The 17,892-nt window shown below is 39.5% G+C and overlaps 1 protein-coding gene across 1 annotated transcript in view; it reads right to left on the reverse strand.

Annotated features, from left to right (window-relative positions):
- Positions 1–17,892, reverse strand: part of LOC117180237 (glutamate receptor ionotropic, kainate 1-like) — a 709,739-nt gene that overhangs the window by 260,300 nt on the left and 431,547 nt on the right. The window contains exon 8 of the mRNA XM_033372626.1: positions 4,710–4,931. Within this exon, the coding sequence (XP_033228517.1) occupies positions 4,710–4,931 (222 nt within the window). The remainder of the gene's footprint in view (positions 1–4,709; positions 4,932–17,892) is intronic.

Here is a 17,892-nt window from a genome sequence, read left to right on the forward strand (position 1 = left end):
CTTTATTTTAATATCAGCCTTTATTAATTACTCATTGAAAACTGACTTTATCTCTTTTATCTTAAAAAATAACGAAAGATTTAAATGTCTTGGATGACCTAATTAATATCACTACATGTCAATAAAAAGAAATATACAACTTTTTTCATTAGAAGGTTTTTTAAAATTCTATTCCAGCTTATTAAATCTGTTTAAATTATTAAATTTAGATTATGCATTACCTTAAAGAAGGCCTGGAAAAAGGTCGAAACGTACGTTGCTTTTTTAAAAGAAATTGTAAATCTGACAAAATCCTCGACCTTCTTCCCTTATCACTTGTATCCCAATATCATTCCAGTATGCAGCAGAAACGACATATAAAATTCTTACTAAGCTTCGAAATATTAAATCTCAAATGAAATTATTAAAGCCATATAAAATTTAGGTAAATGCCAGAATATATTATGTGGAGTATGAATTAATTTGCACGATGATTGATGTGAAAGTGTGCCAAGTCGTCATCAAACCTGCTGCTGCATCTGACTGTGCTGTCTGTGGCGCAAAGCCTAAGAAAATAAAACAGCTTGATAAAGTAAGAATGAGAAAAGAAAATGTGGGTTTATTTCAATACGGACATTATACATTGTATGCTTGGATTGTATTTATGGAATCTGCCATTCATATTGCGTATCACTTACCATTTAAACAGTGGGTATGTAGTTTGGATGAAAATAAAGACATTGAATGAAAGAAAGGTGTACATCCAGAATCAAATTCACACTCAGCTAGACTTAAACGTGGATGTTGTGAAACAGGGACGTCTTAGCTAGTGGGAAAGCGATTCACGGCAAACGCTTTTATAGGATTGCTACCGAGACTGCAGATTTGTTTGTAAAAGAATATGATTGATTTTGTATGCCACCATCAGTGCATAACATTCTGATTTATGCAGAAAATATCATAGATTGTCAAAATCAAATATCACAAATTGTCATCTGAGGAGGCTCAGGAAGTGCAAAATAAAGTCCTGAACAGAGATCGAGAAAAAAATACAAGAAAATTGTCTCCAATTGAGATGCACGCAGACTTGTTGAATTTTTTTCTGCATTCTACTGATCCTTATTTTGGAAGCTTGAAATATTTGTATTCCCCAATTGAGAGATCAGTGCTTCCAGGAGCTTAAGTACTGCTTTTGAATACTACGTGAGTTCATTGGATTGAGAAACAATACAATCAATCGGAGAAAAAAGGATGTTTATAATAATTGCTTAAATGATAAAAAATTGTTCCTAATTTCCACAATGTCACAGAAAAGTGTCATCGGAAATGCTGCTCTAGTTGATTCCGTAAACTAAATTTGCGACTATTCATTAAAAAGTCACCAAACTGTGGATTTGTTCATAAAAATTGTTTGAGCAATTGATAATTGTTGTTAATTTAAAAAGTATAATAGTAAAGGTTTATTGGCCAAACATACCTAGTTTATTTCGTAATCAACAATTGAGCCTACTTATTGAAAAAGCGCTAAGCTTTGAATTACTTTATAAAAATTGTTTAAACATTTACCAAAAATCACCTTTTCTTAATTAATGGTACTGAAATATTTATTTTTTTCACAATTTAAACGAAATTTATTAATTTCAATGAGCTAAACTTTCCAAACCCAAAAAATATTTTTCTTTATTAATTCGTTTATAACACAATAAAATATTTTAATCAACTGGAAATTATTCCAATACAACTATGAAACTGTTGCAAGATCTTGTTTAATCAATCCGAACGTCTCAAAATAAATGGCATTTGAAAAAAATTTCAAATTGCAATCTTGTTTTTAAAGAACAAAGTTTTAAACAATTGAAAAACTCTAATCATACAAATATTTTCAGAATTAAAAACGCTTTCATTTAGAAAAAATAGTTGAATCAGATGAATAGTGTAGGCTAAAAATTGATTTGTCCACGGGTACTTTTTATACCCCACTCTGTGTCGCCACGGTAATGAACAGTAAAGAAAGAGCGGACGGTTAGATGTATGACTAACTTTCTCCAAAACTATCACTCGAGCAAAAAATGCATGCATTTCGATGTGATATAAATTTTGCTTTCAAATTTTTTCGAAATTTGGCGTATTAGCCAAGCTAATCTAAAAAAGCCATGATTTTTATGTATTTTTTCACGACCCAGTAAATTTATTTTAGAAAATATCAAAACAGATATTCAAACATAGATTTAAAGTTGTTAACATTGCTAATTTAAAAAATTACCAGTAACAAAAGCAGATAACAAACGTATTTTAACAATCCTGGATAATCTTAATTAATATTCTCTAGCTCTACTTTTGCCTAAAAAAGCAAGTGCAATAGCAGACGCATTTTCAAAAAACTTCATCTGTGCTTTTCGATCATCAAAAGGAGTTCTGACTAAGCAAGAAACATTTTTTGTAGCAATTTTCATGAGACTTTTAAAGAAACGTTTTTGAATTAGACAATTTAGGACAATAGCCTTTCATCTTAATCAAATAATTCTTTCGAAAGGCCTCATTACGTGCTAGCTAAATACATCAAACAAGGTGCCAATAAAAACGCTAATTTTCGATCATTTAGCAAGAAAACCTTCTAGCGAACCACCTCTATCACACATGAAATTAGAAACACAAATTTTATCACGTCCTAAAAAATTACTTCAACAAACTTTCAAAGTTAATTAGCCTATATAAAGCATACTAAAGGGTGCAAAACTCAGTAAACTGGCAGATCAATACAAAAGGCCCCGCAAAGTATTAGAAATACTAAGCAAAGGAAATGTAAGAAAATAACTAAAAAATTCCTCCAAAATTGTTCAAAAAGACCAGAGATTCAAGGAATGTAGCAATGACTGGATCAACAAACTCTGATCATAAAATTTTATTGAACACTTGGGATCAACGATCTCTCAGGTCAATGAACTCCTAGCTTAATGCACTCCTGGGCCTCCCAGTGGGATAGAAACTTCTACTACTTGTACTACTTGTTGCAAATTCCGAATATTCTTCCCTGAAGGCCTGTCAACTCTTCTGTACAGTTTTAAGTCAGTCGTTAGTCTTCAGTCTACAGTTATCAGTGCACTTGAAAAGACTTCGCAGTCTTAAGTATTTATTGTGGCGGTATTGATCATTCGAATCATTCGTCGCGAATCTAAATCCGAACTCTGGACCTTCTTCTCTGAAGGTCAGCCATCTCAGTCCCAGTTCAAGTACCCGTTCAAGTCCAAGTCAGTTCCTTTTTGAAGTTCAAGTCAGTTTTAAAGTACCCGTCATGTTTGGAAGTCAGTTTCATTTGGAAAGCCAGTTTCAGTCAGTACTAGTCAGTTCCAGTAAGATGCAGCCATAGAGAATGTAAATACAAATTCCGAACCTACTTGCCGAAAACCGTTAAAAGTCTTTAAGTCTACACCTGTTTAAGTTCCAGTTCCTTGCTTACTCTTTGTGTTCGGAAGTTTATCCGCTTCCATTGTGAAGCGTAGCTGTCATTGTAAATTCTGTTTTATTAAGAGTATATGCAAAGTTTAAGTGTGAAGGTCTAAATTCCGATTGAAAATCAAGTTCTCAATTGACCAATGTGGATTATTAGACTACTATTTGCGTTTTTAACTATTTGATACTAACATTTCGACTCTCAAAGGTAATGAAAGAATTCTAGATCTACAAATCTACAACCTGTTTCTCTGTCTCTTCTAAATGTATTCTCTATCACCCAAATTGTCCTCACCCTTCCACTATCCTCACTAGTTTATTATTGCATTTTCCGCGGGGCCGTTTCTCTCTTAAATTCCTGTAAGTCATTCTCTACTGCTACCTTGTTCTTTCAATAAACGTGTATTCCTAATGTCTATTTCGCTTCCCACATTCCTTTATTTCACCCTGAAACCTGTTCCCTTATCCCAAATTCTTACGTTCTGTAGATAAATCAGGATCTATCCATGATCGTCGTGTTTATTCGTAAATACTATCCGAACACGTAACACTGGAAAGAAACGAGTGGTATTATTTAATTAAACAATTGCAGACTGTCTTTTGCAAAAACAACGCTCTCAGAAATTATCACCTGCGACATTATTTTCCTAAAATAAGAATTTTCACGTTTTAGAGAGGGAAACCATATTTAAAGCAAATGAAGCTTTTTCACAGAATTGCCAAACATTGCGAAAAAAGTATTACTTTTACTAAATTTTTCTTATTTAAAACCTATGTTAATTAAAAAGGCTAGCGGCATGGGTTAATGTTGACCAACTTGAAAACAAATTGTAAAATTTCTTTTTCTAGAAAAAGAATTAATTCGGGAAAGGGTGTTTGATGAATAAAAGTCGAAAGTCAAATTCATGAACTACCATATACATTAATCACGTGAACTTTAACCAAAACTTCGGCTCACCCTGATATACGTTTTCCCGTAAAGATGCATAGGATATATAAAAAATCTATTTTTTTTTATTGAAAACTATAATTAGAAATGTGTATCGTTTTTTCATGTTTTCGAAAAGTCGTTAGAAGCGATATATTAAATACTCGTCCCAAAAACAATGTGTTTATGCCCCTGGTGAAAAAGATTCTATTTCTCTAACCCCATCGTTCATTCGGTCAGTGTCAGCTGACTTTACACCAGGTAAGGCGATATGGCATGAAGTCCATGCTGAGTTTTATTAGAATATTTTCAAAATAAAATACATATCAAGATAGTAGGGTTTCATACTTACACGATCTAATATCCGCTGAACAAGACCATTCCATGATTTTTTTATCGGATCATATGACCCATATTGCTTGTCTTCTACTAATTCAAACGTGTACTTAAATTTTAAAAGCTCTCCAATTTTGTGCATTAAATCAATACAGTAACCTTCATACTTCTTGTCTTTAATCGTAACTTGATTTTCCCCAGTTGAACCATCTTTGACTTCCATTACATAAGGTGCTCCCTAAAAGCAGACATAAAATAATTAGGAAGAATATTAATACATGGAACTAGTTTAATTTTCATATTCTAATTACAGGTGTGGGTATATATTATAACCAGGTTTGCCAAATTATTATTTAATAAGCTCAGGTTCTGGCATCACCGGAATTACGGTGTCTGTGGGTCACGCTCTTACAACCCACGAACTATCCGCGAAATTGGCAAGTCAATATATTCGATAACCCCCGTGAAGTCGGCCCCCCGAAGTTCACATTTTTAAAATTTTCTTTTTAAGTAAGTTTGTACGTCGTTTATACTGTTCGCACATCCAATAATTTTGTTTGTACACACTTGGTTGCCCGGCTAGGAAAAAAATACAATTTCGTGCCATTTTCCCGATATTAAAATTTATCTAATTTTCTTTTGGCAGTCGCTAGTACTTTTGCATGTAACCTCTTGATTTCCCGGCTAGGGGAAAATCAAAATTTCGTGCTATCCCCACAAAAATAAAATTTCTCACATTTTCTTGCCGAGCAACAAAGAGATTACAAAAAAAAAGTATTAAATATACAAACAGTATAAACGATTCATAAACGTATGTAAAAAGAAAATTTGAGAAATTTCAATTTCGGGGAGATGATACGAAATTCGTATTTTCCCCTAGCAGGGCAACCAAGAGGGTACAAATGAAAATATGAAATGTGCAAACAATACAAACGGCGTACAAACATATGCACTATAAACTGCCGTCAAATATTGCACGTTAACTTCGAAATTCTCTAAACATCACCATACTTATTTAAAATCAGTTAAGAAAAGCTATTACAAGTTATCCTGTTTGAACATTCTCCAAAACAACGCAAGATTTACTTAAACAGCACGGGAAAAGTTGTAACGAAAAATACTAAGTGAACAGAAACGGCCGGCAATTACAATACGAGGGCTCATAGCTATCTCAACATGGCCGTTTGTACACACACTCACTCATTTTTTGCCACTCTTTAGGGACGTTCGCCTTGACTATCTAAAGGTCACAATTAAAGTCGGACGTGCCCTGACTTCGTAGTCTCGCGGGGGTTATCGAACAGCGCCTACATCCCTCAAAAGAAAGCACTGTGCACCTACGTCATCTGTCGCGGTCGTACCGCGCGAGGACCGAATATCGCGGCTGGGAACACTCACGGAAAAAACAAAGTGGTCGACCACACACCTTGTAACCATAGGGCCAATTCCTATTTGCTCCTCTGATTTATTCTAGAACTCAATTTTTCCAAAGGACTTTTTATTTGGTATTACCACCGGCAAGCTCCATTTGCCGTTGAGCCAGAATCTCGAGCGTCAAAATCTTTGTCTGGGTTGCCTGCTTTCCTTCGACTTTCAGAATTTCAGCATTGGACCTGCTGTTTGGCTAGTTATAAAATTACCGTTCGAGCCTCGACCGATGTGTGGTCGCTTCACAACGCGGAGATGCAGGTTCGTTCAGTGTAATACGGTGGTCCGTCTGGTGCTGCCACTCACTGTTCACCGCGGTACTACTGCGCCGTGTTGGTCGCACTTGAATGGTGATTTCGGTAGCCGTCCCTTTGTTGGCAAGGCGAGACCGACGGCCCTGATGGTGCCTGATTGAAGCTACCTTTCATAGTTTCGTGGAATCACTGCGCCGTGTTAACCGTGACTAGCCCTTCTTCCTACGCTGGTTGACGAAAGGCCGCCTTACGGTGATATTGGCCCACTGTTTACCACCTGTCAGTTTTCCTCTGTGGACCGTTAGTGTTAACTTACTTTTCGGTCCGTAACCCAGCCTCAACCTAGGCTCTATACGTTTTGTTGAAAAAAAATGAATACAATGTTGAATCAAATGAACCTGAACAGGGATATGCTGCGGTTGTGACACTGGTAGTTGCCCCAGCCCAAATGTTATACAATCAAACCTATACAATGTTATAAATTAAACTTTGATCCATTTGACGAAAGAAATCTGATGTTGTACATGACAACATACAAAAAAAAAAGAATGAGCTCCCTTTTGGGTTACCTGTGGTTTCTCTGCCAGGGTTCTCCCGAGCTGCGTGGCTCCTGCATTTGGATCTCTGCAGTTCTATCATAATCATATTTTTTAGGCGAACAAAGAAATGAGTAGTCAATAAAAAAAACACTTTAATCGGGCTCTTCCACGAGAAAACCCGACTCCTTCCTGGATCTCCTATTCGTAGTGTCATGCATGGGACATACGTCTCAGCAAAGTACCCTTCCTCCGAACTTGGTACACCTTTCGCCTCTTGCGGGGGCGCCGAACTTGGATCCGCGGCTCAAACCTCTGATTAGCTTGCGCTGCGCTTCGAGGATAAAGAGTCTCGTCGGAGACGTACCCAAGTCCGTCGTCCTTCCCGGCTCTATTCCCACAGGGTTTCGGCACCCTTACCAGATGGCTTTGAGGAATCGCCTCTCCGAATTTTCGCCATACCTCCTGTCGGCCTATATGAGGGCTTTCCTGCTGGCCTCTTCCCGGCATCTGATTTCGGCCTCCTCGCGTTGTCTAGCTTCGGAGTCAACGCGATCTCGCTTGGCTTCAGCAATACCGGCCGCTTTCTCTTCCCGATTGGACGTGCTTGGGCGGTCGATTACGTTTTGAGGAGCCTGAGGATCCGTCGCTGACACGAATTTTACCCAGGGTTCTTTCTGGGCTGTCCCTGCTGAAGGTTAATTCTCGTCGGCTCGGTCCTCCCTCAGCGTACGGAAGGTAGAGGGCACCTCTGGTCATCTCAGTCGGTCACCACCGTGCCCGGGATTCCCTTGGAGCCGGTTTCTCTCGGAAATCCGTTGCCTCTGTCTGCTGCCCTCTACCTGCTGGTCTTCGTTGATGGTCGCCCGCGGCTGCTGGGGGACTCGGCAGGGCGATCAGGTCCCGTCTGGGTATGGTTTTATGGTTTCCTTTAGCGCTCAGTTCGGGGGTTCTTTGAGGGGCTGATAACTGCAGGGCCGATTGCAGCGGGATCTCCCATACCTTCTGCCGAACCGTTTGCACTACCACTTGCATCATCCTTCAGATCTTCTCATGCTTCTTCCTATGGTACTCGGCTGCAGATGTGGGAAGAGGTAATTTCACGTCTTGAGCCCTGTCGTTCGTTTTGCTCAATCTTAAATACCCCTTTCGGGGCCCCAATGTTCCTGCTGGCCAAGTTTGCTTAGAAATACTGTACCCCGGGCATGCAAAGTTTTAAGGGAATTACCAGGAAGCTGCTTGTTATTTATTGTCAACTGCTCCCCCTTCCCTAGACGGTCCCTTATCGTGATAGGGTAATAAAAGTTTTACGGGAAACTTTCCTACTAATCGTTCGTCTTCGGTTCCCAATTCGTGTACTAGAGGTCCTAAAATTCGGACCACGACGTACGTCCTTATTTAGATTCAAGTAGGCCGGGCTAACCGTCGTGGTGCTATGCACGAACGTATTTCAGGCAAACCAGAAATCTTTAAGGTAAACTGCCCATTGCCTATGATCTTGAATTACATACGCCGAGATCATTTTCTTGAGGATACTGAACCCCATCGTTTCAATATGTTATACTCAAAAGCCTTCGTAATCGCCTCGGTGTGAGCACGTGTCATGGGTGCCAATCATAGCCATTTGGTATACAGGTCTGCGAATACCACTGAATATTCGAATCCTATTGCTGTTTTGGGCCGAGAACCCATTATGTCTGTGGTCAGTTATGCTGAGCAGAGCTGACTCTCTCTCTTATTGTGCACCTCATCTGAGAATTCTTTTCTGCTGTCGGCTGGTACTACAAACTTCCAAGCCTCTAGGTCTTCGATTCGCAGATTAGCGGTAACGGATATGGACGGTACCGGTACATCACTCCGTTGGCTATCTTCCAGCCATGAAGTTTTCTAGGTTATGGGGATTTCTACCTACTTCTCATAATCCAACAGACGGCATCTGGCACCTGGTGCAAGGCTCCGTTCTGGTGCACGACCTCAAAATCGTACTCGAAAACGTTGATTGCCCATCGCGCCAATCGACCGATTGGATTGCGACGGTTGTGTAACCATCGCAACGTACTATGGTTAGTAATCACTGTGAAGTTAAACCCCTCTAGGTAGTGACAGAATTTCCTAACTGACTTGATCACAGCTAAACATTCCTTTTTCATGACCGAGTTCTTTCTTTCTACATCCGACTTTGTCCTACTCGCAAAGACGATTATTCTCTCAACGCCGTCTTGCATCTGCGTTAAGACTTCTCCCAGACCAAAATCGCTCGTGTCGGTCTGAAATACGAATGGGACATTGAATTCGGGTTAACTCAAAATCGGTGCTGTCGCACCTTTTTCCTTAGGCTTAGCTATAGCGCTTTCCTGTTCGGTTGCCCACTCCTATGAGACTATCGTCCTAAGCAGCTTGTTCAGTTGTTCCGCGTCAGTCGCAAAGGCGGGTATAAAACAACGGTACCATTAGACTGTTCCCAAGAACAGTTTCAGTCACTTTATTGTTTTTGGGGTTGGGTATGAGAAAAGGAGCTCCACTTCTTTTGTATCGACCTGCAAACCCTTCTGATTAATAAAGAACCCGAGATAATGTACAGTCAGTCTCATGAATTCGCAGTTCTTATGTCTTATCGTGAGTCTGGCACCATGTTAGCTGTCTATAGCTCGAGATACTCTATCCTGGTTACGCTTAAACGTCTTGTTTACGATGACTATGTCATCGAGGTGCGCGTATATATTCGGTTCCAGGTTTGGCCCTATGTGGACTCTACCAGTCGGTGCAATGTCGCAGGAGCTTCTGATAGTCCAAAACGCATCCCGTGAACTGAAGAAGTCCTATTTCAGGGACCATAAACACTGTGCACTTCCTACGGTCTTCGGCCATCAGGATTTAGTGGTAGCCCTACTTCAGATCGAAGGTTCTTATATATTTCGCGGCGCGAAGTTGCTCCAGGATCATGTCCATTTTTGACAAGGATGCACATCCTCTTAGCGACTTCGTTGAGCCTACGGTAGTTCCCGCAAAATCTATACGTTCCACCAGCCTTTCGTGCCATTACTGCAGAACTGGACCATCTGCTTTTCAATGGCTCTACAATGCTTTCGGTCAAAAATCGAGTCACCTCATTTTGCATATCCTTTAACACCGTAGGAGGCACTTGAAAATACCTTTGTCTTATGGGCGGGGGTCTCCAGACGTCTATGATATGCGTGATGCGGTCGGTAGCTGGAAGTACCAATTTGGAAGTGACGTTTCAGTCAGCAGTTCCAACATTTAACCTCCAAATCATCCTTCTATTTTCTCAAGGTGAATGACTCTAAGTACCTTGTTGGAGATTGAGCCCACTTCCTCTCAGACAATTTTGCTGAATTCCTTTGGTTCCGGGGACCGCTATACCGGGACCCTAGGCTAGGGTGTCTCTTAGAAATCGAAGTACGAAAAATATGTCAGACGCCCCCTTATGTTTTTTCTTCTGATGTAGGAAGACCGTATAAAAAGTTTTAGCTCGACCTGTCAACTGTAAACCCTGCCGCAAAAACCTTGAAACTTTTAAAGCTACTAGAAGATGGTATACACATATTTGCAAAATCAAGACTCAAGGTCTATATTTTTCTTCAAATACATATACAGAGAAACGATATTTGTATCAGAAATGAATTTTTATAATTAGTGCTTGCGATACAAGCAGTAAAACCTCATAACATAGCGTAAAATCACATAAAATGGGTCAAAGTAACAAAAGTTAAAAATTTCAGCTGCAAGGGACTTCTTGTCTAAAGTCTTCATAGGCATCACTCTTCTTGAGTATTGCACAGTCGTTAGTCACAGAAAAATCTCGGAAAAAGTCACGCACTTTTATGAAGCTCTCACAGTTTAGCCATTGCTCACAGTCTACACTTTAAAAAATCAGTCTTTAAATAAAAACTTTGGAAGATTTTCATTGATTTCGAGGTCACAAAATCATTCATGTTTAGTAGAAGAAACCTTGACATTTCCTTTGGTTGAACTGACAAGCGTTTGTAGGCGATTGAAACCTTGCCGGATGTTTTCTCTGCCTGCAGGGCTTGAATCATGCTGCACTTAACATCAGTAGAAACTGAATCATCTAAAATAGCAAGAATGGCCCACTCAGGGCGTAAGGTACCAAAGATGACCACAAAACTTCTTTACGGCTACTTCGGATACCTTCATGTTTATAATAGCGTACTCGTGTAGCTATTTTAAGAAGAGAAAGTCATAATACGGCGCTTGAATTGCGGAAGGAGCTGTAAACTAAGCCTTCATGTACACTAGAGTAACAAACAGACAGAAGTCGTTAATACGCCTCTCTTTTGCAGCTGTAAGCTCAAACTGACTTTAAAAAGAAGAATTTTCAGGCCTTGTAGAACTCGTGACATAAAGCGTACATCGTGGATACAATTAGGTGGAGAGAATTTGATTCCGCGTGGAGGTGTGTCTCCCAAAAAAATGCAGACAAATTCAAGAAAGTTCCGATAGTCATCACGAGGTTGGCTCTCCTGTAATTAAAGTTACGAAATGATTAAACTGATTTATCTATGTTATCAGACGGTAAGTAGAGCAGTTCCAGAAACTTCACTTACATTTAGCTTGCTCAGAGCAAAAGTGGTTACGGTTTGTTCCGACAGTTCCAGGAAATTCGACGACCTGCTGTCAGCAAAGCCTGCGTTGAACGAAGACAAATCTATGTCTTTCCATGCCTCGAGAAATCTCTTGAGAAGAGAAATTCCAGGACCACAAAATACAGCTACTGTCATTTCAAAGACACCCTTTCAGACGATCTCAAACACGTGGTGGCGACAAGCTGTGTATAAAAGATCTTGGTTCAATTTCATTTCCAGGATGACGCATGCACCGTTTTCACAATCTGCCGAAAGAGAAAAGGGGTATGACAGAATTTCATTTACTTTAAATGATCTCTATAGTAGCGAAGAGTCCCAGAACATTTACAACAGCGCTGGCAGTAGCTTCACCCGTTTCATCTTGAAACCAGGGAGCACCCAGCAGCTACTCGTCAACGTTATAACGTTATTTAACTTTTGCATCATTAGTCTTTCGCAAATTTGTACGTAAGCGATGAAGTGTGCTTTTAATAACATTGACTGTGTTGACATCTACATTCAGTGCACTTTCTGTAGCACTCACAACTGCAGTGGACTTTCGAACACTTGTCTTAGTTGTATCAATTGTCTGAAAAACGCAAGTGGCCTTCAATATTTCAAAAGTACTAAGAGTATGTAATTTTTGAAAAATGAAAACTTGAAGTATTTAACTATGCATTTTTGTTTTTCTTTTCTCTTCTTTCTGCAGCCGTTCTCAGCTTCTCGACTTCGTGCCGTGTAGCTTCATATCCCGTGCAGAAGACATCGAGCCAGGACTTACCGTTCCAACCGTCGTGTAGCACTTTTCTGCAGAGCTCTGCATCCTTGTGCAAATCGGCAGCTTCCTTCATAATGCGACACTTTTGCATCGTTGGAATTCTAGCTCATTCCCATAATTCCCACACAGTATCAGCAACAGCATTTGGATTTCGAGATCCATTGGCCTAGTCGAGAGCTGATAGAGGCCATACATGTAGGTAAACTAGTACGCTACCGGTTTATCTTGACTTTGCCTGCGTGAGAGAATCGGTTCTTCTAACCTATCTTAGTAAAAGGCATCCCCAAAGCGGGCTTGAAAATGACGCTTGCGCTGATCCCATGTGTTCTATCTTAATCTGTTCTGACAGAATTAGCGCCACGCTATATTTTTTAGCAGAAAGCACATAGCAACTGAGAATTTCTCGCCTGTTAGAAAAGAGGCGGCTCTGCCTTCTTCAATCCTCTACAAGAAGTTATTCCACGCTTGAGCCCTTTTCTCCGTTAAAACTGATCTTCCACCCTTACAACATCCTCGTCACGTTCCTTGGTTGGCTAAGGGGTCGCATGGGGCCTCGCCCCAATTCCTGAGCATACCCGTAACTCGTAGTGGCTACCGGTTTAAAATCAGGTGGAATTTTTAGTTTAAGCGCACCTGGCTGCGCATAGCCCTTGTATTCTGGTCTCTACTTCAACCTGTGGGAGTACCTGTTCTGCGTCTCGTGACTCGACTATCTATTCTGTCGCTCTGGCTCCCAATACTGACCGTCATGGTCCTGTCCCATCGTTAACATGTACTGACTTCTCCTGTCTTGAGCAGGACCCACACTAGCTCTCTGATATCGTCGTGGGGACTCACGTTCTCCATACCCTGTTGCAAATGGCCTATTCTTGCCGTCCTTTGGCTCACAAAATTCTGCGGCCCGTATATATCATAAATTTCGATAACGTTCTTCTTTCTTTCCCGTTCTCATTCTCATGTGCGGGGCTCTGGATAATTCTCTGGTTACCGATAACCCTCTGTTTCTGCGATTCGGCCCCAGTTTCCGGTTTCACGGTGCTGGGACTTCATTTTTATTGGGGCTCTGATTCCTGATGTACCAGTCACTTTGCCAGTCCGGAAGGTGCACTTTAGGGCACTCACTGTCGATGAGCAATATGAAGTCTGACAAGTGGGTTCATTTACCCAGGGTTTCTTCACGCTCCTGCTCATTGGCTCTGGGGCTTGGTACTCCCCGTCTCTCTTCGACCAGCCCTCAGACCTTCTAATTGCTTCTTAGTCTTTCTGCAGCACGGCGCTGCCTCCAAAAACAAAGTAGCCGAGAGGCGGCGATGGACGGTTACATGAAAATTCCGAGAAAATCCTAATAGAAAGAAAAGAACAGAAACCTTTTTTGTCAATTGCGGGAAATTCGAAGATAATTATAAATTCCTTATATTATCGGAAAATTTTCCTATAACTTCCGGAATTATCTTTATTTTCTTTAATTCTAAATTTCTGAGAGTATTACATCAATTTGCCGTAATCTTTTTTATATATTTATCAATCTCTAAAGAATTATTAAATTCTTAAATTTTTCGGAAAGTTTCGAAATAAGTTTTAAAAAACTTATTTTTATTCGGCTCATTCTTAGGGTCAATGTTCTCTGCGCAAATATTCAATAACTGAATTATTTGCCGAGGAACCATATCAGTACTATATGCGCGGGCACAAGTTGTATTAAGGTCCTCGTACAAAAAACTTTCTTTGTGCAATTTTGGGCTTATATTAAGCAAGGGCCAAGCAGACAATAAAAACAACTCAATTCTGCACACACACTTAATTCTGCACTCACTTCTAAAGGCCCGGCTTTGGAAAGCACAGAAGAAAAGGTTTTACAAATAGCTCGTCGGAAAGAAGATGTGCGGAATTTTCCACAGAAATGTGGAGGATCAGTAAGTACGTTTTAAGCTAAGGTTTGCTTTTCTCATATAACCCTGATTGAGGTCAGTCCAACAAACTTAATTTTAAAGTATAAAGTCAGTTTTCCTATTATTTTGTCATACCGTAGCTACATTTTAAACCAAGATAATGTAGATGATAGCTGCAGACCGCATCCTGCACATCCCGAGCTCCTAGGACACGTAGTATCTCGTTGCCGCACTTGCGCGGAAATGATATACATCCAAAGGTACAATGAAGGACTTATTACTACATCTGAAACTCTTATAGCACGAGCCCTGACACAGATATGCTAAACGTTCCTACGGAAATAGTACCTACCGTCGAAAATGAAAAGTGCGAAACATACTGAAGCTAAATGTTCTCGACAATCGTTTCTATTCGCGCTTGAGGCCTGGCAATAGCTCACATTTAATTTAAGCGACGAAGCACGTTCCTTGTCATATCTTTTGTACCAGCGGATACAGGCTGTCTTTAGGACACAAAGCGGTCTAAGGATGACAGCTGTCTGCATCTATCTCGCAAGTACCTTCGCATATTTTTGGCACGCAGGTATGGATTTTAGGTTACGAATCAGTGATAGTTTCGCACCTCCGAAAGTGTTTTCTTCTCCCTGGAACTATCATTTCAGTGGAGATGCGCTGTTCTCTCTTAATTGGGACATTTGGTTAGTATGTGTTCTAGGTACTCAGCGTGTGCATTTAAGGCTCTGCACTTATCGCTGGAAACTACTTGATATGAAATGCGATCACGGTATACTAATATGAAAGTAGCACCTTCTTGGCTGTTGGTGGAATTTTCAACATCTGCTTTCTTTTCTTCGGCTTTAGAAGCGAAACATTTAGGTAGAGTAATGCACTTTCCTCACTGCTAATGTTGAAATTCAGGCCAAGGTTCTTGACAGCCTACTCTGCGGGTTTGTACAGAAATACTTATTTACCAATTATTTTGCGTTTTCTGTCCATTTTCAGGAGAGGATTTCCGCCATTTGCAACAATGTAGGCTGTATTTAGAACAATTTGTTAAGAATACATTACAGATTCAGAAGTCCGTGCCCGCTATAATTGCGTCAGATGAAAAATCGCTGAACGGACAAATTGATATGCAATCTCTTATCACGAGCGTAAGCTCGTTCTGCATCCATTGAACAACCCCAATTGAGTAGTTAAACCGGGAAAGCAATCATTTTAGTTGCAAATAGTGTTTTCTGTCTTCAGATGAATCTTCACATTTTCGCCATTTAAAAAATTCCATATTGTTGGTTATCTTGTATCGGAAAATGTAATGTGCAATAAAATATCCTGAAATATTTATAAATATTAAAGAAAGAACGCTTTGTATCAATCAATATTGCTTGATAAACTTCAAGCTTTAATTTTGATGTATAAACATGCCAGAAAAATGTGTAATTAGTGTAAGAAGTATCTATGAAGACGAGAATTTTTTTCTGGTTAAAAATAAATTTTTTTCCCTCGCACATTGATTAATCATAAAATTTTAGTAAACCTTGTCGAAAAAAATATTGACCTTATTGAGATGTTATACCAACAAAAATAATGAACATTTCCTTTCAGTTTTTCAGTTAATTAAGATTATCTACTGCAAATCATTATCTGCTGTAGGGAATGTAACATTGAACACGCATTGTTAATAAATACATAGGCCAATTGTTTGGTCTCGCACACTTTTTTGTGTGTCTGTGTAATTTTCAACTACGCACTATAATAAAAAATGTAAAATAATATTAATGTAAAAAGCACACTACTTAAGGACGAAATTTGCTGCAAAGTATCCTAATATAAAAAAAGTTGCACTAAGAGATCCTATATCTAAGATGAAAGACTTCAGGTCTAATCTGCACATCACAGAAGACGACAATGAGCGTGAGTTAGAGGAAGTCACGTTACACGGTCTAGCAAAGGGCAATTGATGCTCTTCCTTTATTTTTTCGCAGAGAAATGTGGATAGATTGCTTGCGGCTGTTTAAATAGCAACTGTCAAAATGGAGATAGAACAGCAGCTTACTATTCATGAACTCCGCTTGGAAGATGTGGACAACGAAAACTTGATTGAAGCTGAAGACAGAGGTGCTAGAGTTAAAGAACATCAAGTACCGATACCATTAAAATTACATCCGGATATTTATGATGATGATATAATCATCGAAATCCCAGAAAAACTACAGCACCTCGAACGCAATTTCGGTCATGCTTTACTAGAGTTTAGGTATGTAGGAACAACACAAAGGCATTCTTTTCCCAAAAAGAACATCACAAATGATTTGCGTGCACTAATAGAACACCTTAACAGTAAAGTTTTATGTACAAATTTAAACGAGCGACAAACTGCGTTAGAGGTAAAAACTCTTGTATACTGTGCAGCTGTGGCAACAGTTAAAACGTTGGCCCACAGAAGTGGGCCTGAAAATGCAGTCTTTTTCCCAGCAAGGGATGAAAATCCACCATAAGAAATCAGGTTGGATATGGATGTCAGCAAACCAAAGTAAAAATTGGGTCGATTAACTCAATATAACAAAGAATAGAACCAAAAAGATAATAAACCGTGTTACTAAATATATCCAACCTCGGCACATCGAGACGTTAACAATATCAATATTGGATGGGATTATAGACTCCCAACGGCAGAGACTTCATGTTCTTACTGCCAGACTGCGTCGGTACAAGAAAAGTGGTTCACGAAAGCAAAACAATCGAACCTTTTAGATAGATGAAAGAAGGTTCTATCGTGTACTGAGTTTAATGAAAACAAACAGCAAGACGCCGAAGGCCCGCAACAGGAAGAGATGACTAACTAGTGGCAGGGTGTTCAGGGAAAAATGAAAAAATGCAATTTGGACACTCCGCGGTTAAAACTGGAAAAAGCAAGAAGCTGACAAATACCACGGCTGTAGATTTTCCAGCAGACTTAAGAAGGACAAGTAACTAGAAAGCTATAAGTAACTAGGACAAGTAACTAGTCACTATAGAAACTGTTGCCATGACTCAAGTTTGTAAGCATCAAAGGAACTTGCACATGGAATACATTGACTACAAGCAAGCGTTTGCTTCTGTGCCGGATGACTAACTGCTTAAAATCTTAAAACTTTACAAATTCTGCCCAGGAATAATTAACTGTCTAAGTCGTGTGATTAGGCATTGAGAAACAAGAATCAAGTATTTTGATAATGGACAAGCAAGAATAACTAGATCAATACGCATTATGAGGAATATATTTCCAATCACCATTCCTCTCGACACGTCTCCATAATTATGAATACATTCCACTGTGTCACATTTCTCAAAAAATCCTTATCCTTTCTCTATATCATTTCTCTAATCCTGCTATATTCCAGTAACATATCTTCCATTCTTGGCTACTTTCGTTTCTCGTCTCTTTTTCCTTCTTACTATTTCTTATTTTCCTATCTCCCGTTCCTTACTCTCTTAGTTTCCCTGCACCCTTTCTTTCTATCTATTTTCTTTCTTCATTCCAATCTCACCATACTCCGTCTATCTGTATTCTTCTTTACTAAAATCCATGTTCCTTTTTCCGTTTTTCCACTTGCGCTCTTTTCCTTAACTTATACGAGGGTGGATTGATAAGTTTCCGGCCTGACCAAGAGATGGCGCCACTAGGCCTACCTTGAGGTGGCGTTCTATAGTACCATCCTTAGATAGCT

This window comes from Belonocnema kinseyi, chromosome 9 (genome assembly GCF_010883055.1).
Source record: "Belonocnema kinseyi isolate 2016_QV_RU_SX_M_011 chromosome 9, B_treatae_v1, whole genome shotgun sequence".
Taxonomy (NCBI): Eukaryota; Metazoa; Arthropoda; class Insecta; order Hymenoptera; family Cynipidae; genus Belonocnema; species Belonocnema kinseyi.